Here is a 25786-nt window from a genome sequence, read left to right on the forward strand (position 1 = left end):
GAGCTCGCAGAGTGTGGTGTCGTGTGGTGTGCACGTGTGCGATTAATGCACAAAAAATTGTAGTAGAGCACCCCACGTCCATTGTGGATTTCATTTCATTTCATTTCATTTCATTAGAAGTTGTACAATCCCACACGTATTCAGTTACTCTACCGAGTGATAATTTATTTCCAATTCCTTACTCAAAATTACCCACAAAAATTTCAAATAAAATGGGACTGAGAAATGATGTTTTCTTCGCTTCATCAATAAACAGCATTAACCTTTCCTGTACTGACCGACCAAGTGTACTAGGCACAGAACTCCATCCCATAAACAAGCATCCGGCACCTGTACAACACCATGCATGCACGTTTGCATGCTTCCATTCAACATTCTGGCTGTTACACCCGTTAGTAACGCATTAAACGTTCTCATTTGCTATGGATTATCTAGCGCTTACGTTAACCTGTAATCTGGCAATGTTAATCACTTGAATATGTTACTTAGACAAATGTTTTCCCGAAATTCCATTGCCGCCCGCGATGGTCTCGCGGTTCTAGGCGCGCGCAGTCCGGAACCCTGCAACTGCTACGGTCGCAGGTTCGAATCATGCCTCGGGCATGGATGTGTGTGATGTCCTTAGGTTAGTTAGGTTTAAGTAGTTCTAAGTTCTAGGGGACTGAAGACCACAGCAGTTGAGTCCCATAGTGCTCAGAGCCATTTTTTTTTAGAAATTCCATTACTCTATATTAGTTATTTTTTGGTGTTGCCATTTTTTCCGTCAGCATAGTTAACAGCATCAATGCCAAGCTGTTAGTTACCAGAACACTTAATTTCTGGTTTTCACAACGTCTGACAACTGTCCAAGTGTACGATAATTTAGGCAGCCTTTAATTTGCACGTGTTGTAACGATAGATGTTGAGTCTTTTCTTATCGTGATCTGGCACTTATTTCAGTGGTCTGATGACCACCTTGATTGTGACAACGTAACCTTAATCAAGGGGGAGGAATGTCATGCGTGGGAACTGCTATTATCGTTAACTGCATAGTGTATTTCTTAGTGGTTAATTGTCTGTGCCTTGCGATTCTGAGGTGGAGATGGGACTCTAGCCAATCTGCTTTCCGTTTACTGAAACTGATTTATATAGCCTAATGACAAGGCACAACCAGATCGATACTATAAATCAATGGTCTAGATCGGACACGTGAATCCTTTCCGAGTTCAACTCGGTTCTCCGTCTCGAAAACTGTAGTTATACGGAAAGGTGAACAAGCTACATTTCTATAACCCTATTGAGTATAATACATTACTGGAAAGTGAGAAACTGATAGCCTTAAGCAATTATTCCGCAGGAATAGTATTATGGACTGATCACTGTTTATCATCATAACAACAGATTTTTATGATGACACTTGAACTGAGAGTCTTTCACAACAGTCTTGTGCAACCAATTCAAAGTACAGTACAGTCTGAAAAATATGTCACACGTCATTTTAGAAATTTTGAAACACGTTGCTACAGCTTGTCAAGAAATGTCGCTAATGCGGACCAGACCATACGTCGACCCAACACGTACCCACATGCTTTGCTGGGTTATGCGTTTTGCGATCATGAAAATTTTTAGAGAGCTCGTTGGGAAGAGTGAAAATTGTGTTAATTCGCGTCACACTACTGGATATATTAAATCATCCTGACTTCGTGAACTCTGATGAAAAACGGACTGCCGCAACTCTTACCAGCGGTACACCATCATTGGGCTGTGTGCCAACCCACACTATGAATCTTAAGTTACGGTCGTATGTCCGAGATACTGGAGTATTTTTCGGCTTACTGTTCGACGCCGCATTCAAAAGTGGCTATCAGTGTGGTCGTGCAAAATATCCTCTTATCACTAAACATGACTTTAGGCTAGTCATACCTCAGTTGTGTTTTTCGTTAGACCATCGAAGGCAGGTTATACGCTGATAAGGTGAGACAGAAAGATAGGCGAGCAGTTTTTTCATTTGCAGATAGTTTCTAGCCGAAGGTGGTTAATGGTCCTAACAGATACCATACGCTACAGTCGCACTGGGATCAACTGCAACTGCTCGTCTGGCACGACTACTTACGTGTGCGTTTGTGGGTCACTGGCATGCGCTACGTTTTAGGCCCAGCGGTGCCAACAGCAAGAAATACTGTGTGTTTGTCACTCTTTCTACTAGCTTGTTTTAATGCAAAACTGCGTTTGACGTAGTTGCACTGGGTTCCTTATCTGCCGGCAGTCTTTCCTATGTTAAATGGGTAGTCTGTATTCTGTTAGGAAATAGACTTTCGAAAAAGGAGATAAAAGGATATGAATTTTCTTATAAATTTATGGTGTGGAGACGATAACTGAGAAAGGTAAACAAACTTTAGTCAACATTTTAGCAACTGTCCCAATTTCTCCCTTACCTTGAAGACCAAATATTTCGTTTAGTCAGCTTTTGACATTAATATCAGGTAGCAATCTCTAGTCTCTGTTCCCCGTTTCATGGGCTGGTGTGTGTGTGTGTGTGTGTGAGTGAGAGAAAGAGAGAAAGAGAGAGAGAGAGAGAGAGAGAGAGAGAGAGAGAGAGCGAGAGAGAGAGAGGGGGGGGGGACATATTTGAGAGGACATTTCAGATTTAACCTTCTTTCGGCGACGAGGTCATTAAAGACGAAGCGCAACGTCAATCTAAGGAAATGGGCCATGTTTTTTTATAGGAATGACCTCGGAATTTCAATCTTAAGTGAATTGGATGGCCGGATTACGATTTGAAGAGCAGTCCTCAGGGGTACTGGTGAAGTGTCTTCCCGCTGTGCTATCTCGTTATGTTCAAACTCGTTTAGAATGGGACAACCGAACCATCTATGGCATTACTCAGTATCGATGTTCGTCAAGAGTGATTAGGTCGACTACATTTAGCGAGCTGCACTGTTGTGAAACAAGAGTAAACGCGACATACATCTGCGTCAGACGGATATTATTACTTCTGATAGCACGTAACAAATTTTAGCGTATACCTACGTAAAATAATTCAATGTGTCCGAAACTAAAGTAAAAAAAGAAAAAACGCACCACGAAGGAATTATCCGAATGGGTCGGAAATCTATAGCTGTTATGTACGTGTACAGACAGACAAATGACTGAAATTAAGAAAAAATAAAATAAAAAATAAGTGAATTTGATGATTTTTTCAGCAGAAAGGGCTTTACAAATTGAGTAAGTCAATAACGCGTTGGTCCATCTCTGGCCCGTATACAAGCGGTTATTCGGCTTGGGGTTGATTGACAAAGTTGCTGGATGCCCTCCTGAGCGATATCGTACCGAATTCTGACCAACTGACGCGTCAGATCGTCAAAATACCTGGGCACGTTGGAGGACCCTGAACATAATGCTCCGAACGTTACCAGATGGAGAGAGATCAGGAGACCTTGCTGGCCAAGGTAAGGTTTGGCAAGCACCAAGGCAAGCATCTAAACTCCCGCCGTGTGCGGGCGGGCATTAGCTTGCTGAAATGTAAGCCCAAGATGGCTTGCCAGGAATGGTAACAGAATGGAGCGTAGAACAGTGTCGAGGCACCGCTGTGCTCTAAGGGTGCCGCGGATGACAACTAAAGAGATCCTGCTATGAAAAGGAATTCCTAGCTCTCAGCTGTGTGGGGAGCGACGTCACGTTGCTGTCCCACCGCTGTCCGTCGGTCCTCCATCTTACTGACTGGAGCGAAACTGTTTTCAGTGAAGAGTTCCGCTTCGGACTGAACCCCGATGACCGGAAAAGACGAGGGGAGGACGAGCTCAGTTGAAGAAGGTTGGGCGAAAAATACGACCCTGGCCTCAGAGTGACTACCCTAGCATTTACCTGATGTGATTATCGCTGAACTACGTAAAACCTAAATCAGGGTTTCAGTACTAGTACCTTACTGAACCACAATACTTCAAAAAGCGTGTGTAGTGCCTTAACCAGTGCACCATCTCTCTTAATACGAGATTTAAAAAAAAAAATGTTATTTACTGTTCAGCCACATCACTGGAAGAAAGAAGTGCATACAGTGGCGTGATGTTGTAAAATCTCCTCGGTTTCTAAACAACTGTGAATGATAATGACATGACTAAACTTATCTGCGATTTTATGCCAATAGCTCTGCTGTCTTCAGCTAAAATAAAACCAGCCAACAACCCCTGTTAATAATACTGTTTATTTGGAACAAATAGCGCCGTTACGAATTTCGAAGCGAAAAAAAGGTTCAAATGGCTCTGAGCACTATGGGACCCAACATCTTAGGTCATCAGTCCCCTATAACTTAGAACTACTTAAACCTAACTAACCTAAGGACATCACAAACATCCATACCCGAGGCAGGATTCTAACCTGCAACCGTAGCGGTCGCGCGGTTCCAGACTGTAGCGCCTAGAACCGCTCGGCCACCCCGGCCGGCTCGAAGCGACTGGTTCAGACAGACAGATTGCTATTCATATTTAAGATTCCATAAACCTTATGCTGTACGAGTGTTGTCCGCTAATGTTCGGTATGACGAAACTTTCTTGGGGTAGTGGTGCCGTGGAGAAAAAAAAAAAAGAAAACTTTGAAATTTATTGTAAAGTCCAAACAGAATAAAATAATTTTCCTAAGATAAAATAGATGTTTCACTTTGCGTAAACGACAGATCTACGTTGTTATCGTTGGGGCTTGCAACATTATTAGATTACATGCTTTTTACAACACTGCAGTCACATAGTGATATTGCGTCAAATTGTAATAAAAAGTGGTGGGGATCATCAGCATATCAGAAATAAAATACCACGCAACTAAAACATACATCATGTTGTGCTGGGACATCAGCTCAAAATGTTGTATGTTTTAAGTGTGCGGTATTTTGTGACACGCTGGTCTTCCCTGTCACTTTTTATTAGGATTTGACACAGCATCACTATGTGACTTCAGTGTTGTAAAAAGCATGTACAGCTAACAATATTACAAGATCCGGTGATGGCAGCGTATATCTGTTCAAACCGGTAACAGTAATAGAAAAAATTACTAGCGATCTTTGCAAAACTGATTCTTCAGGAAATATGAACAGCCGTTTGACGGTGAATCTGTTAGAAACCTGTAACGGAACTATTTGTTCGAAATAACCATCCTCATTATTAGCGAAGGATTGGTTGCCACTCTTTCTTTATTGTAAGAATAAAACCTCATTTTCTCACAGCCATGTTCACAGCATGTCAGTTTTCGACACAAAATCTCCGCAGCCTATTTTTTTTACAAGAACTGAAATCCATAAATGAACGTACCTGAAGAAAATTGTTATTTGATAATGTAGAATTCGGTCCACTAAACAATCAACGTACAGATCCGTGATTTTTATATATTACTTATTTTTAAAAGCTTATCATCCAAGCAACCAGCTATCACACAGTCACAGACCTCAATCGCAATGATCGCATCCATCTCCAGAAAATTGCGCCACGAAAGAATTTTCATGCAATCACACTGCTTTTCCCCACAGCCTTTAGCATTACATTCATCCAACCTGTATATTTTAATAGTGTGTGTCTTCATTATGTAGCATGACAATAATGATGACGCTCGATTCGATATTCTTCACCTAATCCCACTACCAAACATTATGTGTGTGTTAATAGTATCTATCTTTCTAATGCTGGGTTTCCTACACACTAGTGTCAACGCTAGTATCTTGTTTGTTGACGATGGTCCAATAAGCCGAAAACCGGTTCAAGATAAATATTAACGGATTAAAAAAGTTATCGTGTTGGTTTCTCAGCCTCAAAAGAAAAGGTTTGCGGAGTACTTATAGATTTAACTGCGCTTAAGATATACTAGATTCACTTTACTCGTTGCCGGGTGCAGAGATGCTGTTCAGTTCTCGCTGCGACATTATCCGTCACAGATGACACTTCGTGGTACGAGCTGCTAAGTTCCAGTATTTTGTAGTGCTCTGAATTCCTGCCCTGTAAGTGGTTTGGTTCCATTTATAATTCAGTGATTACATCTGCTGCGCAGTGGTCCAGACGCTCGCCAGCTGCTCCGATAACCCGGCAGCGCCCGGCGCCCGCAGACCCAGCAACGCTGGCCGCCTGCAAACTCTTTTCTAAACCTGATGCAAAATCGTACAGGGTCGTGCAGTTCTCATATATTCGAGCTTTACTAATTGAGAACTAAATACACCATCTTCGAGCAGACACTGTGCCGTTTTTCTCCTCAGATTTGAATTTAGTAGTACAGCTTATTACCGGAAAGGTGGGGATACTTTTGGTTAACGTCGAATGCGAATCATGGTCCAGCTTCGCCTATTTCCACATACAGAAGGAATATCCTAAGACGTAAATCACGTTAATAATTTTAGACATACACTGCGGCGACAAACGTTATGGGATCGCGATATGCATTTTAACAGACTTTGAACGCGGAATGGTAGTTGGATATTTCTGAAATCGTTAGGAAATTGAGCATTCCGAGATCCACAGTGTAAACAGTTTGCCGAGAATACTAAATTTCAGGCATTGCTTCTCACTACGGACTACGCAGTGGCCGGAGGCATTCATTTAACGATCGAGAGTATTGGCGTTTGTGTAGAGTTGACAATGCTAACGAACAAGCAACACTGTGAGAAATAATCACAGAAATAGATGTGGGACGGACGAAGAACGTATCCATTAGGACAGTACAGCGAAATTTGGCGTTAATGGGCTATGGCAGCAGACGTCCGATGCGAGTGCCTTTGCTAACAGCACGGCATCGCCTGTAGCTCCTGTGCTGAGCTCGTGACCATATCGGTTGGACCCCCATGCGACTGGTAAACCGCGGCCTGGTCAGATGAGTCTCGGTTTCAGTAGGTAAGAGCTGATGGTGGGATTCGAGTGGGGCGCAGATCCTAAGAATCCACGAGCCAAGTTGTCAACAAGTCAGTATGCAAGCTGGTGGTGGCTCCAAAGCGGTGTGGGTCATGTTTACGTGATCAATAGTTGGAAACGGTTATGTTCGGCTACTTGAATATTTGCAACCATTAATTGACTTCGCTAGGCCACAGTTGTTCGCGATTGGTTTGAGAAATTTCCGCACAATTCGACTGAATGAGCTGGCCATCCTGATCGCCAGACACGAATCCCACTTCATATCTATGGTACATAATCGAGAGGTCAGTTCCTGCACAAAATCCTACACCGACAACGATTTCGAAATTAAGGATGGGTACAGAGCCAGCATGGTTCAATATTTCTGTAGGGTAAATCCAACGACATTTTGAGTCCATCCTATGTCGAATTTCTGCACTACTCTGGGCAAAAGCAGGTCCGACGTGACATTAGACGCATCCCGTGAGTCTTCTGACCTTAGTGTAATGCCTATGGAACTAGAACGACTGCTACGACATTATAAAAAACCGCTAACTTGCATTTATTTACTGTTAGTGATTTTAACGAGTGGACTATCATGAGATTATCCTCATAGATAAAAAGGGGTCATAAAATAAAAACATAATCAATGAGCATCACCGTGGAGACAGTGGCGTACATCCTCACCACAGCCAATAAAGCAAAGGTCTTTTGCTCTTGCCAGTATCCACTGGCTACGCCATGACGGCCACTAGACACCATTTTATACGGGGTGTCTCAGGAAGATTGGTTAATATTCATCGACATGACAGGAACGATCATTTGAAGCAAAGAACCTCATATGGACATGTGCTCTATTTCGTGTGGTTTCCGAGACGTACATTTAATGTACATTGTTATTTATTTTCTGTGTTATTCAACACATTGTCAGTTTTACACATGTATAACAGTTGGTAAACATTAGAACATGCTTTTCACAAAGTATCAATAGGAATTCACGTATTTTTATCACAATCACTTCTGACAGTTATCATACACGTCATATTACAGCTGTTGTAAAGTTCTCTACAAATGTTCGAATTTTCTACCTTCACCTTCACTGTATTTGTGCATTCTTGGGAGAACATGTTGTGCTGCTTGCCTGAGTGCCTCTGCAAGTTCTCTAACGATGGCAGCAGAATCCATGATGCGACTAAGCAGTTCACCTCGGGTATTCAGTTTTCGTTTGTACAATTCAGATTTCATCCATCTCCATAAACTAAAATCTAATGGCCTAAGACCTGGTGACCTCGGTGGCTAGTTAACTGTACTACCAGGACCAATCCAGTGGTTGAGGTAAGTGCGTCAAAATGTTCCCATACACATTTGGTAAAATGTGAAAGGGCTCCGTCATGCTGGAACTACAGTACAGTCCGCCTGCCGATAGGAACGGCCTCAAGGTATTCAACAAACGAACTTCAAAAGAGGCAGGTAATTCTGTCCAGTTAGTCGCTCTTCTAAAATGATTGGGCGTATCAATATGTTACCGCCTCGCCAAGCTCTGATCGAAAAACGCGCTTGGAAATTGGTTTCCACTACGGAGTGTGGATTTTTTTGCGACACTCGATGATTATCACTTGTTTTATATGTGTGGTCGGAATTCTACGAAAGAACGGATACCACACATATAAAATATAAGCACCTTGCCGCAGTCAATGATCATTCAGTGCAAATGAACTATCCGTGCGAACTCGTGCGAGAATCAGCGTGAGGGTGCAAGCAATGATGGTAGCGGACAGGGGACGCTACGTCAGTAGGGTGCGACGAGCTCAGAATCTGGGTTGGACGTTAGGTGTGCTCGAGCAGCCGAACGGTTAAGATGAACGGTCAAGCAAAGTAAAAAATCTGTGTTCGAGTCCCCGTCCGGCACAACCTTTCTCTTGTCACTGCTGAATTTATTTCATTGCCAGATTGCGGCCAAGGCTGGAATTTCAATTTCGTCATTATCACGTGTGTTGATTCAATTCCCTGTAAATGTGGCTTCATAAGTAAATAGTACTATTAGAAGCAAATGACTATTGTCATTTAACCAGTGACACACATCAAGTAGCGTGGATTGTCGCCAATGCGAAGACTGTAGACACACTGTATGTGAAATGGGTACAAGTCATACACATGTAACGTTCGCCAAACATGTGTTCGTGGACACTGATACGTGTGGAAAGTCGCCGTATGCTGGTATCAGGATTGCTGAGATACAAGTTCAGAAGATAAATAGGAACTGGGAAGAATTTGTTTCACGCAATATACTGAAATCTCTTGTAGACAGTCTAAGGTCAGAATTCGGTGGGCTGGAAAGCGCTGACGGTATTGTTCGACAGAATTCCGAGCACTAACTTCGCAGAAGCCGTAAATATACACCGTATCTGCGTAGTTTTCATTGCTGTGTAGTTTAGCTACACACAAACACAGTTAATCGATGCTTTGTCTGATTTACTTACAGTCCGTTGCACTACTTCACTCTCAACGCACCAAGAACCAATTGTGCATTCAGCAGGCTAGTTTAATGTCAGAAAGACACCCCGAGCAAAGAAATTGAAAGCAACGAAGTAGGTTGAGCTAGAATAAAACGTCATAGAGGTTGGTGGGATAAGACATACGAACACGCCACTAGCCCAAAAACAAGTGAGCATTAAATGTGTTCAATCTCGGAAACTGTTCGGAATCGGGCATATGTCCATAAGAAGCATATGAAGTTTTTTTGCTTTAAATGAGCGTTGCTGTCATATTCCTGAATACTGACCATTCTTCTGACCTCTTTATTTTTAAAGGTTTTCTGACGGTCGCATACGGATCGAAAAGGCTTACAACATTACCATTAGATAAATGCGATTGGAACTGTTTTTTTAGTAATAAATAATGTCAGATGACACAAAATATTCTACGAAAAAACATAATTGTATTACGATCGAGTCCCCAAAGCTTGTAATCCTGGGCGCAGTGGCTACAGTCTACTTTTCCTGACTGGGACAAGTACACAGTCCTAGGAGGACTGTGGTTACCTACATACTTTCCATACAATTTCCATTTGTTACATGGGTAAGAGCGAATAAGAAGACCGCGTGGATGTCTACAGAAGACAGATTTTATTTAAATAAAATGGTAAAAATTCCTAACATTTGGTCGACACAGGCCGAAGTGTAAGATAAAAAGCCCACGCTGAGTTGTATCGCAAAATAAGAACTGCATGTCAGTAGACCAGTCAGCGGACAGTAGTGCACGCCCTGCATCTGTTTGCGATGTCCCCCAAGGAGCTATTCGGCCCTTTACTCCCTCATTGTCAATTGCAGGTCGCAAACGTCCAATTCTGGGAAGCCCAAATTGGTAGTAATGGTTTTGGGTAACATGCAGAGATCTGCCCGATCTCAAAGATGATGTTGGTTTGTTGGGAGACAGTCGTTCCAGGCAAAGAATGCGGTAAATGGAAACTAATATTCTGCTACTTGGCAACACATACTGAGTCGACGATCACGAGACTTAACTGAGAAATGAGCTTGCTCGTCTGTCACTCTGTGTACAGGGCAGGCTGTTGCAAGGAAACATTCATTGCCTCTCCTGACCTCAGGCTAGTTTGGGAGAATAGAGACACCAGAACGGGTGGTATTAGTCTGAGGGTGGACGTGCAACAAGGTGGACATTAGAGGCTGCACACCAGACACGCAACACATTACCATGCCTAATACGGTGTTGCAAATCCATTGGCATTCAGAACACCTTACAGTCGTCTCGGAATGGTTAAGTACAGATCCTGTATGGTTTTAAAGGGAATTTTGTATCGAAACTTCCGAGTTCGAGTCTCGTTCCGGCACACAGTTTTAATCTGCCAGGAAGTTTCATGTCAGCGCACACTCCGCTGCAGAGTGAAAATCTCATTCTGTAATTTTATATCGTTCTTCCTGCACAATAGTGGCAAGCTAAGACAGCGATAATGGACGTGGATAGTGTACAAGCATTTTTCTCTCCAAAGCAGACCACAAACGCTCAATAATATTTAAATCTGGTGACTGGTGATCAGGGGAGATGATCCGCGGCACATTGAAAGCACAGCGCTACGTCGACAATATTCTACGTCCCGTTTTGTTGCCCTTCATGGAAAGCCATCCTGAGCTTACAATGCAGCGATATAATGCCTGTCCACATACTGCGAAAGTTTCTAGTGTTGGTCTTCCTGTTTGTCGAACCCTCCCTTGGCCAGCAAGGTCTCAGGATCTCTCCCCGACTGAGAATGCATTATGGCAAGAACAATCAACTAGGTCGTGATTTTGACGATCTAACACACCAATTGGACAATGTTTGGCACGATACCATCAGAATGACATCCAAAAACTCCATCGACCAATGCCAAGCCGAATAACTGCGTGCATAAGGGCCATAGGGGGACGAACGCGTTATTGACTTGCTTAATTTCTCTTGGGCACATCATCTGGTTTTTCTGAAACTGTAATCATTTGTTTGTCTGTACATGTACAACTAATCTAGAGATATCCGCCCCATTTCGATAATTCCTTCGTGGTGGGTCTTTCTTTGTCTTAGAGTGCATTATCATAGAGAAATATTACATACATTAGCTGAGAGGATGTCAGATATCAAACAGATTTGTTGGTAATAATTCCAAAGAAATGTAATTCATGTACGACAGACATCCTTAACGCGACTTGTCTGACCGATTTTTGAGTTCTGTTCGTTAGTCTGGAGCCTTTACAAACTTGATCAATGAGGAAGATAGAGAAGGCAAAAGAAAAAATTATGCCATTTTTAAGGTGTTTGTTTAGCCAACATGAGATAACTAATGTGACAGAATACTCCAGAGAGTCGACTGTGAGAAGCTAAAGAGAAAAAGAATTCAGGAAAAAATTTACTTCTGGCTGACGTAATAACCGTTTGGGTACAGTTAGAGGAATTGTGGTGTTGACAGGGTCGCTCTTCTCGCGCACTGCCTATTATCCGCGAATGGAATAGGCAGACTAGGAAAGGGCACTTGTTCGTATTCTGAGATTCACCACACAAATTACGGTTTCTTAAGATAGAACTGAGGTCTGCTGCGGTTGCCAACAGTTTAATAGTGGCTCCGTAAGTTCGGTGTGTATATCCCCAACTTCCTGCTCCATATGTATGGCGTTATTCGCGATGTTGACGTTAGTCTGAAAGATATGGAGATAGTCCACGACAAGGAGAGAATGTACCCCGTCGCAAGTATCAAACGCTACTCCAGGAAAAATATTTCAGACCCCGAACTAACGCTGCCAATTTCTGTCTGCACGGCAGTTTTTCATTCACAAACTTTACCTTTGCCTGTTGCTATCTTGTGGAACCGTGCGTCGCTCCAGTCATCCAATGCTGGCGGTTTCATCAGTGTCCCAACCAGTGCAGAAGCCACACTCGTTGTAGCAAGTGCTGGGGTTTACACCAAGTAATTCATGCACAGCGACGGTTTCAACTTGCTTAAACTACTGTGGCCAGCACCCAGTTACAGTTAGGACACGCACGGTTTCTCCATCAAGAAGAGCTACAACGTGTAAGGGACTACGTCACGTCGGGGAGGGTAACTGATAGGTCACAGGACACGGCTCAGCTGCCCTACGACAGCCTCACAGCCCCAAAAGACGCACGTATATTGCGCTACTACTGCTCGCGTCTCCAGTAGGTCGAATGACCACTGTGGCCATCTACTGCCGGCCACGTTCGTATATTTCCCTCAAAGAGTGGTATGTTTTGGTACAGCAGTTGGTATCTCCTTTCTGATTCTGTGTGGGTTTTAGCTCGCACAACAGACTATGGGGCTGCGCATTTAATGATAGATTCGGTGCCGGGATTCTGGACATTCCCGAAGAGTAAAATGTCATAGTCATGAAGAATCGTTCCCCTAAATTACTTCCGTTACTGGGTCAGCGATCGTCAGCCAACGACTTGACATTGTGTGTGGCATGTGTTTCAAAAATCCAATGGTTCAAATGGCTCTGAGCACTATGGGACTTAATATCTGTGGTCATCAGTCCCCTAGAACTTAGAACTACTTAAACATCACTAACCTAAGGACATCCCACACATCCATGCCCGAGGCAGGATTCGAACCTGCGACCGTAGCGGTCACGCGGTTCCAGACTGAAGCGCCTACAACCGCACTGCCACACCGGCCGGCTTGGCGTCTATTTCCGTGATTATTGCAAGGACTACTATTCGTTATCCTATGGGGTCTAATCACTACCCTCTTCTTATATCAACGTTCACTCAGACTCCTGTATGCCACCTCACAAACGGAACTTCATGAAGGTGGCTTGGTCCCAGTATGGCGCAACAATGGATGAACGACTTTCAGCGGTCCAAACCGGACGAACTCGCAAACAAGGTACCTTATTTTTCTAAATAATCAATGTACCAGCAACGATTTTTGTCCCACAGAAGAGGAGCACCAGCATACAGTCGGTTCCCTGGTGGTACAAAGAATGTTATCGTCGAGTGACTGAAAGGACTAGTCTGCAGTCGACTCAAGTAGCATAGCACGTGGGAAAACTATTTTGCTTACAAACGGACTGATGCAGCTAATAAGAACTTTATCAGGGCCTACAAAAAAGAACATTGGAGGAAATTTTGTGAATGTCTCTCCACGAAAACCTCCGTTGGGTGGACCTGGGCAATGGTTTCCTCGCTCAAGCGGAGACCGGTGCTTCCCAAGTGGTTGCAGACTTGGAGAGACGAGATGCCGATATTATCGCACCACCCTCTGCACTGTCAGCATCCACTGACCTCTCCATGACCAATACTCGTGATCATAATCAGTACTCAAAGGAGTACTGAATATGATCAAATCCATTATTCCATGATCAGTAATTTGTCCGATAACGCAAAACACGTTCTTGTGAGCATCTTCAGTGACATTTGGAACAACAGGAACAGCTGATTGGATGACTCAAATATTGGTGCCAGTATCGAAACTTCGGAAGCATTCAGATCGCCCGAGTGACCTGTCGTGATGTATGTGTAAGGTATTTGATGGTCTTCTCAAGTTCCGCTTAGAGTGGTGGCTAAGAACCAAGACTTTCTCCCTCAGATGCAATACTAATTTCGTAAGGGCAGAAGTACTCTTCACAATATCACATCTCTTGCGATGGACAACGAAAAAACCTTCCTAACTAACGGGGACCAGATTGTTTTATGTCTTGTGTTTTTCCAGGGCTTATGACAATATTATGATAGCCGAGCTCATTAACAAATTGAAACTGCTACACCTCCCGGTATCGCTTTTATGCATTATCTATGGTTTGCCCGGCTCCCGTACAGTGACCAGGATAACGTGCTGTACTGGACTCGCCTAATGTCTCGTGGCCTTCGACAGGGTACGCTACTGCGTCTCTTACTATATACTCTTTATGTCGCCGACCTGGAGACCCTATTTTGCCCTAACGTGAAAGTTCTTGATGTACGGACTCACTGTGTCGTCCAAAAAATCTGCGGTGATGATTGATTTTCACCCAAAAACGATGCAATTACATCTGGTCTGAACGTCAGCTTGCCCCGCACAAACTTGCTCCTAAGCTGCTTGATGTCTCTTTGATTACGAAGTGACGTGGACACATCGTGCTACATATTTCGTAGACAACGTGAAACAAAGTGAATATACCGTGTGATCAAAAAGTCAGTATAAATTTGAAAACTTGATAAACCACGGAATAGTGTAGATAGAGAGGTAAAAATTGACACACACATTTGGAATAACATGAGGATTTATTAGAACAAAAAAAACCACCCCATATTGCTAGACGTCCCCAGAGCTCAGTCCGTGCGATTATTGGCTTTAGGGTTTCCTGAGGTCGCAAGTTTATCGTGATCGACCGACATCTCTAGGGATGCTGAAAGACAACATCCGACGCCAATGCCTCACCATAACTCCGGACATGCTTTACAGTGCTGTTCACAACATTATTCCTCGACTACAGCTATTTTTGAGGAATTATGGTGGACTTACTGAACATTTCCTGTAAAGAACACCATCTTTGCTTTGTCTTACTTTGTTATGCAAATTATTATTATTCTCATCAGATGATGCGCCATCTGTCGGACATTTTTTGAACGTTTGTATTTTCTGGTTCTAATAAAACCCCATGTCATTCCAAGCATGTGTGTCAATTTGTACCTCTCTATCTACATTATTCCGTGATTTATTCAGTTTTCAAATTTATACTGACTTTTTGATCACCCGGTATATTCAGATATTGGTGGGAAGCGGAACCGACAGTCCTCTTAACTCTGTATAAGGTCTTGCTCCTCTCTGTCTTCAATTATGGCAGCACTGTCTCTGGCAACGCGACGAAATCGACTTTGCGTAAATTCTATGTTCTCCATTATTGGGCGCTTCATCTTTTCCTTGGAGCCACGAAATCAACGCTCATCAGCGCACTGTTAGTGGTATCTTCTGAAATTGGCGCCCACCATACATCGGCAGATGCTGTTCGATAATTTTCTCTTTATTCGGTCTTCTGTATTTGATTGTGCCTGCCTCAAGGCGGTGGTTCAGTATTGGGAGCTCAAGCAGGCACCTCACAGATGAAGGACGAACCAAACTCTCTCGATAATCCGAAGCTGTGAGAAATCGCGGAATCTCTTACCGCTGGTCCTACAAGACTCGAAACTCCTTTGCTTTCGCTCTCTGTTTGGTGCTTCTTTCACCCCCAGCCCCGGTGTCGTACTTGCCATTCCATTTCAGAGCGCGAACGAACATTAATCACAACCTGGAGCACTTCCTCACCCGACGTTGGCCACAGTATGCTTGAATCTTACGGATGCCTACAAAAGTGAGGCGCGTTTGGGATACGTCTTCAGTCACTCTAGCGATGCATACCAAATGTTTGCACTGCCTCCAGAATCGTCTATCTACACGGCGGAACCACTGAACGTCAGGGAAGCTACTTATTATGACACGCAGACTTTATGGCTCGTATTGATCGTCACGGCCTCCCAAAGTGTGTTGCATAAACTGTTTCATAAACAGACTAACAGACAAGAGCAAAATCGTAAACCTCTTGATCAGCTGAATTTACTGTTGATCCCGAAAAGAAGCTTCCAGGTAATAACAAAACGCTGATATTCGGATACTATCACAACTGACAAGAGTTGAAAAGCCTGATTTTACAATGCTTATAAATGGCAGTACCCATTATTCAACACGTTGTACTGCTTGTTTGTACTTACTGTTGGTATTAATGAACGCTGTTGCTTTGCAGTGACACACTAACTCCCGGGGAAAATCTTTACATCACAAATCCGGAACATGTTTTCTTCACTTTACGAATGTTATTTCTGCTTGCGTTATTCTGGTCTGATTCCAGTCCATGACAAGACTCTGTACTTGTAAACCAGGGATGGGCATACGGCCCGCTAATGGTTTTGTGCAGTCTGCTCAGATAGAATTTTTTTTGGTAACAGTTTCTACCTTTTCTGTAATGAAAAGTTAACTAATGCATGCAGTCATTTTTAAAAGGTGCGGCCCTTCGCTAACCTCTGCTTTCACAAAGTGGCATCCGAGCCAGAACTATTGTCCACCCTGCTGTAAACTGTTCATTCTTGAGCGATATATTATAACTTTTTTATCACCTGTGTTAACGGTAACATCTTTTTTTAAAATAAAGTTTGTTCTTTTATAAGAGACTTAAAGCGAAATAGAGATGTTTTTATATCGTGTTCTACAAGATAGAAAATTATTGATTTTTCTGAAATTCTATAGGCAAAACATGCTAACATATGATTTATAGCTAGAAGCTGCAATCCCGTTTGCTACACATGCAGTTCCACCACGGTTTTCCGTGAAGAACATAATCCACTGTGAATATGCAGCATATCACAGATCTAACTGCAGTTTTGTGAAGATACTTATCGGCTTGTCAGTGACTGAAATGCTCAGCATTAATCGACAATCTTGATTGCATCCCTGAGCCACCTTAACAGTAAATAAATAGAACGTTCTGTCGTTTTATTAGTTGAGCAAAATTTTCATGTTAAAGGTATTCCGTTTAACGTGAAGGTGTTTTCCAAAAACGCGTTTTAAATTTAGAATAGCTACTTAATACAATTAGCTCTTACGAAGGGACAGTTTTCGTCGACAGCACAACATTCTTATCATGTGTTAGCATCGCACGGAACGAACAAGTGATATAGTTAGTGTTTGTTAACGGTTTTCATTTATAGGCGGCAAACAGAATGATTTACACCTCTCCATCATACCACTTGTAGGTGACATTGAAGGAAATGAATCAGTAAGCAATCACAGCCATCTGGGAATGGAAACATTGTCTGGGACCACTATTGACTAAATAAGTCTATTTATGAAACATGAAATTGGTGACATTAATTGGAAAATTTCATCCTTTCGGTACAATTACGAAACGTCAGTGGTCAACAGTATTACGTACAATTTTGCGAAACACTGTAAAAATACTGCAATACTTCCTGAAAGCGTTTATTCATGATTCTATCAACAGTTGTGGTATTTAACTTAGGAGACTAGCTTCAAACCTTATAGGTTCATTTTCAAGTCTGGCCTACTGAGGCTGCACAGATAGTACCCTATCTTAATAATAAACATCACACTGGTGACACATGCTTAATAAATGTTTGCAGAACGAATGCTACAATCCACACATGCCTCTTATCGAGCCATTGTGAGTGCAGCCTCAGTATAAATGAACCTGTAAAATGGTTCAAATGGCTCTGAGCACTATGGGACTTGACATCTGAAGTTATCAGCCCCCTAAACCTAGAACTACTTAAACCTGACTAACCTAAGGACATCACACACAGCCATGCGCGAGGCAGGATTCGAACCTGCGACCGTAGCAGCAGCGCGGTTCCGGACTGAAGCGCCTAGAACCGCTCGGCCACAGAGGCAGGCAATGAACCTGTAAGGTTCGAAGGTAGTCGCCTTACATAAATACTGCAACTGTTGACAGAAACATTAATTAACGGTTTAAGGAATTTAAAAATCTTGCTGGGCCCCTATCAACAAAATGTTGAAAATGAAGGACCGCAATACTTCGTCTAAGTAAACTGCCACCGAAAGTTACTTTTCTTTTTCTTTTCTATTCTTTTCTTTACTATTTTTTTAACCAGGAGTGTGCAATTGTTACTGAACTTGTTACTAATAGGTTCCGAGCAAAAGCTAATTTAAAAATTAGAATCATTATCAGTTTGGTACGTAGTGCACATGAAATGTAAACGCCAGGAGCGATGCACTAAAAACTGAAACTGGCACAGAACTTGCAATTCTTCGATCAGTAACTGTAGCGATACGAAGCATCGGCAGTTGCAGTCAGATATAAAAGGGGACGATTTATACGGAGGTAGGCGGAAACTGAATAGACGTGGCTTATTATAGTATACGAGAAATATACGAGAGATGTGGTCGATAGTGACCACTATGTATTCTGCCAGTCTACTGGTGGAGGGCGACGGGTACTAGCGAAGTAGGTGGCCTCAGAACAGGTAGGCCTACTCCACTTACCCGGGTGCGTCTTGGTGAACTGCGCCGAAATCGTGGGCAGCGTCAAAAGCCAGCCAGGATCCATCAGGGGTGAGTGACGCCGGCTCGGAATAGTCAGGAGAGTGACGCCGTCGGACGACTTGTCTGTCCCATCAAAACGGTCCGGAAATAGCAGCGACGACGACGGCCGAGAGGAGCACTAAAATTACATGGCCACACCTAACCGGCGGCCCGCGCCCGCTGCGCTGCCGCCGCAGCCGCAGCCTCCGCCGGCAGCACCGCCGCCACCGCGCAAAATCGAAGCGGCCGGGGATGCAGCCAGAGGGCGCTATAAACACCACCACGTGCGCAGGGTTAACGACCTCGTTTTACGGACCGAGACTCGAACCGGCGCCGAGGATAACGATCAGCGCGCCGTGGCCGGCGCGTCTCCGCGGGAAGTCGGTCAGCGCCACCGTAATGATCTGGGCCGGCAGTGCGCCGTCGCGCGTTCCTGACCCCACGCACGACGCACGACGCGCGCGCCCTTTGCTGCGAGCGAGCCCGCCGCTCTCCGGCCTTCAAAGAGAGCGCCCACAGGCGGACAGTTCGCGCAACTCCACGCCGGACTGTAGCTTCTCGTCGCAGCGCGAACACGAATACCTGAATTCGAATCTGCACACGCTATTTTAACGTTCTGTATCTCGACCGGTGAACACGTCAACGTTATAGGATAATTTTGTCGTTCGTCTAACCCCTTTTTCTCGGGAACGGGTAGAGGTATCGAGTTCAAATTTGTGTCACATAGGATACAGCGATACTATTCCACTCGTTTCGACTGTAAGCTGTATAAAATATGACACGAAATTTATAAAAAAAATTGTCAATGTGATACAGTTACGGTACGTTAATTGTGAATGCATTTGAGTATATAAAATGTCGAAATTCGTTTACATGAACGAAGTATTAACCTATTGACTTACTAGTATTTTTCTCCATAATCGGCCCTACACTTACTATTTAAATTTACCAAAGTTGGCATATTCTGTGTTACACACTTTTATCAATATTACATAATTTTTCTGATACGAGTTCTTTATAAATCTATCGCACTATTTTTTAAAGTGATGATTAATGAAGGTAATACTTTTTTCAAAGTTTTTATTCCTGTACTGAATGCGAACAGACAGACATGTGCAACGCCACTAGACATTTCTCACACTCGTGCTTTGTTTCAGTTTTCTTCTTCCTTATTTTGCACACTACACAATTGATGGGACTAAGGAGGGGGGATGGGAGGATTGCTTGTAACTCGAAAAATTTCGAAAGAAATCTAGTTTGTTATCCACAATATCTCTATTTCTCAGTTCACCAATGGTATGTAACATGTCATGCTATCTTTAACGGAGAAGAAGAAAGACTAAGAAGCAGCTACAGCTGCTCGGCTTGTCTGACAGCCGGCAATGTAACGAAGGTCTTGAAACCTGTGGCCGGCCGTGAGCCATCTATACAAGCCAATGGATTAAAGAAACATCTGAGGAAGGCAGAAATGATAATTTATAGAAATGGTGGGGCTGTTCCGCTGAGTAAAGAGGCCATTCCATCCAGTGTATTTCAGTGTCAAAATCACTAGCATTTACCACTAGTAAACATTTCGCGCCCTTTTGCAGCCACACACGCTTCGTGAAGCTATGTAGCACATTGGTGACACTTGATCGAGAGGATCTGCCTGTAACACTTTTTACTGCCTGTGTAATATCTTCCTCGGACCTTGAAGCACTTGGATTTTTCCTTTTGTGAGTACAGACCGTTTCAAGAGAGACCAGGAAAACGCGTGATGTACAATTTCTCAGTGAAACTGTTAAACTAATAATCTGACTGGCAGAGTTTCGTACCGCCGGTCGTAGTGGCCGTGCGGTTCCAGGCGCTGCAGTCTGGAGCCGAGCGACCGCTACGATCGCAGGTTCGAACCCGGCCTCGGGCATGGATGTGTGTGATGCCCTTAGGTTAGTTAGGTTTAATTAGTTCTAAGTTCTAGGCGACTGATGACCTCAGAAGTTAAGTCACATAGTGCTCAGAGCCATTTGAGCCAAGTTTCGTACCATGCATGTACATCCTCCAGTATATTTCAGGTCTAATGTCTCATATTATCTAAACGGCTTAATGCATGTTCTACGGTAGAATGAGGAGGACTAACTGCTGCAGGCACCAATGCTTTTTAAAATTAATAAAGCCAGTTGGAATGCCGTTGGTAGTTCCATCAGTTAGTGCTCCTCATGGAGCTTTAGAATACGCATTAAGCCATTTAGATAAAATGGGACATTAGACCTTAAATACACTTGAGGATGTACGTGAATAGTACGAAACCAGGTGGGCCAGTCTCTGAGCTACTACGAAAGAACAGCTTGCGGGGCACACTGGACTCTCAATCAATTATATCAGCATTTCAGAGACTCAGTATATTTTAATTTGTTCAAGCGTTCCTTTCAGCATGCATCTTTCAGTCTTCTTTTGAACCTAGCCTTCATCTCTCGAAGATATGAGGAGTCGCCAGAAAGATCATGTGGTTCCGGATTCCACATCAAATTATACGTCCTTTTTCCCCCGTTGGGTAATTGTGACCGCGGTAGGCTAGGGTGGCGCACGTCGACGACGTAGAAGAGGCTCTCTAGGCCACTGTGCCACACCAAATTGGTGTTATTCATTTACGTAATTGCCTTAGTACGGAACCCTCACAGCGAGAAACCCTCTCGCATTTGTCCGGTTTTTCTTTATCTGTCGTATTATTGTACAGTTTCAGTCTTGTACCATTCTCGAGTGTCCTGATAAACGAAATCAACAGAATGAAATTAAATGATAGTATGGCATTGCTGCCCAGGAGGCCCCATCCGGTGAAGTTCGGCCACCGAGTGAGAGTCTTACTGCAGTCGACGCCACATCGGGCGACTCGCGTGCCGGTGATGAGGATGAAATGAGGATGAGGACAACACAACACACAGTCCACGAGCGCAGAAAATCTCCAACGCGGCCGGGAATCGAATCCGGGCCCGCTGCATGGGAGGCAAGCACTTTACCATCCAGCTTATCAGGCGGACGAAATCGACAGAAATTCGGTGTAAGAACTGCGGGGTCGCAAATGTCGGGAAATACCCCAAAGGTGGATGACAATTGTTGAACATGTGATGTCTCCAGGTGACATACGTCGCCGCACGTCCCTACGGGTGCGGCTCAAGCACATAGTTCTTTGGATTCGAGCCTTACATATGGCAGGCAGTATTTTTTTTCAGTGGGTCAGACGCTATGTATTTACACTGAGGTAAGATTTACTACTTACCGATCTCGCGGCCTCCATTTTTTTTATTGCGATGTACAGTACACCCCAAATCTTGGGTATTGCGGCGTAAGTAACTAAGTATACACTTCCGACCTGGGTCGCTACCTGTACATGACATACGCTTTTTTACTGAATAAAGTCCGTAAAAAAATGAAGGGACAAAAGGAAAGAAACACAAAATGAGAACAGGTTTTGCTCGGTTACACCGAGGACAATCATTTTGTAACATACATCACGTTCACAAAAAGAAGCCTAGGGGAGCGATGTGCAGCCCTGCCCCCTATCGGCGAGGGTAGCACCGACAAGCCCAACCGCTGCACCTATGGCAAAGTACGTCAGCTGGTGACGTCACACGTTCAACGTTTGTCATCCACTTTATAGGTATTTCCCGACATTTGCAGCCTCATGTCTCAACGTCATCTACCTCATTTCGGGACTTTTTAAACGTTAATAAGAATCAAACCGAGTGAGGTGGCACAGTCGTTAGCATAGTGGACTCGCATTCGGGAGGACGACGGTTCAAACCCACGTCCGACCATCCTGATTTAGGTTTTCCTTGATTTTCCTAAATCGTTTCAGGCAAATGCAGGGATGGTTCCTTCGAAAGGGCACTGCCGATTTCCTTCCCCATTCTTCCCTAATCCGAGCTTGTGCTCCGTCGCTAATGACCCATTGCAGACGGACGTTAAACGCTGATCTCCTCCTCCTGCATGACTACAAGAACCGTCCGTACCACGGCTGAATTTAGTGATATTTTCAGAGTATTTAGGAATAAATGCCTCTCGGTCTCTGGTGGATAGTTATGACTACTGAATGCTTTAAAGCCTTGACATTAATACCGGCACCATTAATAAATACCAACGTTTTTCTTTACTTTTCTGGAATTCGAGTATGAATTCCCGTAATTCTAGGTTATTTATGACCCTGTTATATCAACAACAACGAACGACATACAAAGTGCTTCCCAATTCGCAAATGTAATGAAGCTTAATGTCCATTCCATAAAAGTAACAGCGTGTTCATTAGATTTTATTGCGGGAACAAATCTCCACCACCTCAAGATTATTATTTCTCCTTATGTCATTCTGCTCGAACCCCGTCCGAGCATGGACTCTGTACTGTAAACAAATTCGTTAGCTTAGACTTTTAAAAGTGATGTAATTCTGTGAAAGTTCGTATAAAGCATTTTTGAGTTTCGTGCTAGACCTTTTTTTTAAATAATTATCGTAAGGGTTGGAAATCCTTTTTAAGATAGGGTATAGTTTTATGACGGGCTGAAAACGAATGTGATAACTGCGTCAGACGAATTCCCTTAGAGATGATTTTATATCGGACGAAGTCTGCTAAATATTCTGCTGTTAATTCGTTTTCTTACCCCTATTTTATCTTTGAATCTGTAGTACAATGAAAATATCTGTACAATAGTGCAGATATCGACGGTATGTGTTAGGCGTCTTGTTTGGAAACAAACTTGTTCGTTTCACTCGCAGGATTACCCGACCACAATGTTATTGTACTTGACCTCCCGTGCCCGTTGTCGATAACGAGTGGGCACGTTAGAGCAATGAAGTACGGCGGCTACTAAGAAAAACATAAACGCATTGTGATTGCAAGACAGCTGTGCTAATACCAGCAGATGGTTCAACGTGTCCTCGTGAAATAATCACGATAAGCCGCCTGAAGAGCCGTCTTCTCCCAGGTGCAATAATATTGTGGTCGACTAATATTTGCTGTAGACAACTGTGATGCCCACTTTTTACTCTTCGCCATATTGCTTACCTTCGGTACGACTTGGTTCCGTTTCGGATTCGTTTCTCAGGTAGTGTTAGTTCTACGTTAACAGTAATACGCAACAGTATGAATAGGTTCACTTGATGAAGCGTCGGCCGATGTGACTATCTCCAGTTCACTAACGGCAGTGGAAAAGTACGATAGTGCAGTGCCTGCAGTGCCATGAAGGCCCAAAGGTACCGACTGGCCGCCGCGTCATCCTCAGCCCACAAGCGTCACTGGATGCGGGTATGGAGTGGCATGTAGTCACCACACCGCTCTCCCGGTTGTAGGTCAGTTTCCGAGACCGGAGCAGCTACTTCTCAATCAAGTAGCTCCTCAGTTTGCCTCACAAGGGCTGAGTGCACCCCGCTTGCCAACTGCTCTGGGCAGACCGGATGGTCACCCATGCAAGTGTTAGCCCAGCCCGACAGCGCTTAACTTCGGTGATCTGACGGGAACCGGTGTTAACACTGTGGCAAGGCCGTTGGCTGTGTTATTGTGAATTACGATCCAAAATTCCTTTGGACATGGATGGATGTCGAATGGAGTAAGTATAATGCCTGACCTGTACGGGAATATACATAATGGATGTACGAGCTCACGATGTAGAAGGATGGTTGACGACATGTCTGGCTGTGTGTCGTGCACGGATAGCCCAATGGTAAGAAGACCGCTCGCGATAAGCGGAAAATTCGAGTTGGAGTCCCGGGCCGGCACGAATTTTCACTGTTGTCATTCCATTATACAGCTGATGGCTGTCCATATTCGCAATTGCGAATACATTCAATGCCGTGGAAAAGCGATCTTGCTGTTCCGGCGGCGACAGAAACTACATTACAGTACCTTTGCAGCGTCAGATAGGCGCCTGCGACAAAGAGTTTTATGTTGCGCGTTTTGGTGATTGCACATTACAGGCTTCTTCACTCTTGTGACGGAATTCTTATAGAGAGAAGGGTAATTCAGTTAACAGACCGAATAGACTCTTATTTTGAAACAATGAGAAAATTTCCCTGACACGCTCCTAAATTTTGTCAGAGGATTCCGGACTCGTCCTGTAGATGATACACTGCATATTTTCAGCCAAGTAGAGAGCAGAATTTGTCACATGAATAACCGAGATTTGTCCATTGTAGACTAAGGGATTGGGTGACTGTAATGGAACGTAGGTTGTACTGAAATCACCACAAATGGTTCAAATGGCTCTGAGCACTAGGGACTTAACATCTGAGGCCATCGAACCAGTTAAACCTAACTAACCTAAGGACATCACACACATCCATGCCCGAGGCAGGACTCGAACCTGCGACCGTAACGGTCGCGTGGTTCCTAACTGAAGCGCCGAGAATCGCTCGGCCACTTCGGCCGGCCAAATCTCTACAAGCAACAAAATTTGTTTAACTTAATTTGTTTAAATCGTGACAATATTTGGACACTTTCCCTTCAAATTTTGATAATTTATATTCTGTGTGAAAGTTTCATTTGAATAATGCACAATTTGACTACAGTACACGCTCGTTTGTCTTGGTAAGCTCAGTTATAGGTGGCGCATTTAAACACAAGCTCCACTTTTCTGTAAAAGTGCAGGAGCTACATTATACTAGAGTGATTGAGTGTTTTATAATTTTATAAATGAGCAGTACAACGTGTTACTTCGTAAGTGTTGCATTATAGCCTACAACGCTGTTCGACCAATAATTTTTACCTCAGAAGGAACAAAAATTTGTGCCACTTGTTCGTAACTACAGTATAATGAATAGTAGGAATTCTTACACTAATGTGATTTATACAGAACGTCAGTTGGCCCCTTTTATTCGAAACTAGTAGCTAACCACGCTAATTAACACTATTTTGGAGCCCAAGTGTACATCATTCACATTAAACATTCTCATAGGATTTAAACTACCAAAAGACACACTGAAACGAGTTATGGCTTAAAGAAATAAAGTTAACACAACACTAAGACTAGATGCTACTACTTCAAAACAGTTTGTCGTCCATACGGGTTTCGTTTCGTATCCTTCTATGTGGCTTATAATATATGACTAGAAATAATGCAGACAATAGATATGAAGAAAATCATCCTCTCTTTGACATTATATTCTGCTTATATTTGTATTGCACTGAAACAGGCTAAACGTGTTACCGGTCATTGAGGATGCTTAGAACATAATTAAAGAATCATGAGGGTAATAATCAAGTGTTTGAATTAGCCACAAAGACTGATTTCATAAAAAAGAAATTTCGCTATAGATTTTAGCATGTACGGTACGGACAATAAAAATACGAAATGATGTTAGGTATTCTGTTAAAATAAAGTCATTACTCTTTCCCTTCAGAACGATGGCAATTCTTCAT

The 25786-nt window shown here is 43.4% G+C and overlaps 1 protein-coding gene and 1 pseudogene across 18 annotated transcripts in view; both read right to left on the bottom strand.

Annotated features, from left to right (window-relative positions):
- LOC126297395 (muscle calcium channel subunit alpha-1-like) overlaps positions 1-25786 on the bottom strand; it is a 1224415-nt gene that overhangs the window by 830470 nt on the left and 368159 nt on the right. For 12 of the 18 annotated variants that reach the window (XM_049988140.1, XM_049988151.1, XM_049988150.1 and 9 more), the window contains exon 1: positions 18367-18445. The exons of the other annotated variants lie outside the window; for them this stretch is intronic. In XM_049988140.1, coding sequence (XP_049844097.1) covers positions 18367-18430 — 64 coding nt within the window. In that variant the 5' untranslated portion in view covers positions 18431-18445. Of the gene's footprint in view, positions 1-18366; positions 18446-25786 lie in introns of those variants that run through there. 18 annotated transcript variants of the gene reach the window in all.
- LOC126299958 (5S ribosomal RNA) lies at positions 23803-23920 on the bottom strand (annotated as a pseudogene).

Source organism: Schistocerca gregaria, chromosome X, assembly GCF_023897955.1.
Source record: "Schistocerca gregaria isolate iqSchGreg1 chromosome X, iqSchGreg1.2, whole genome shotgun sequence".
NCBI lineage: Eukaryota > Metazoa > Arthropoda > Insecta > Orthoptera > Acrididae > Schistocerca > Schistocerca gregaria.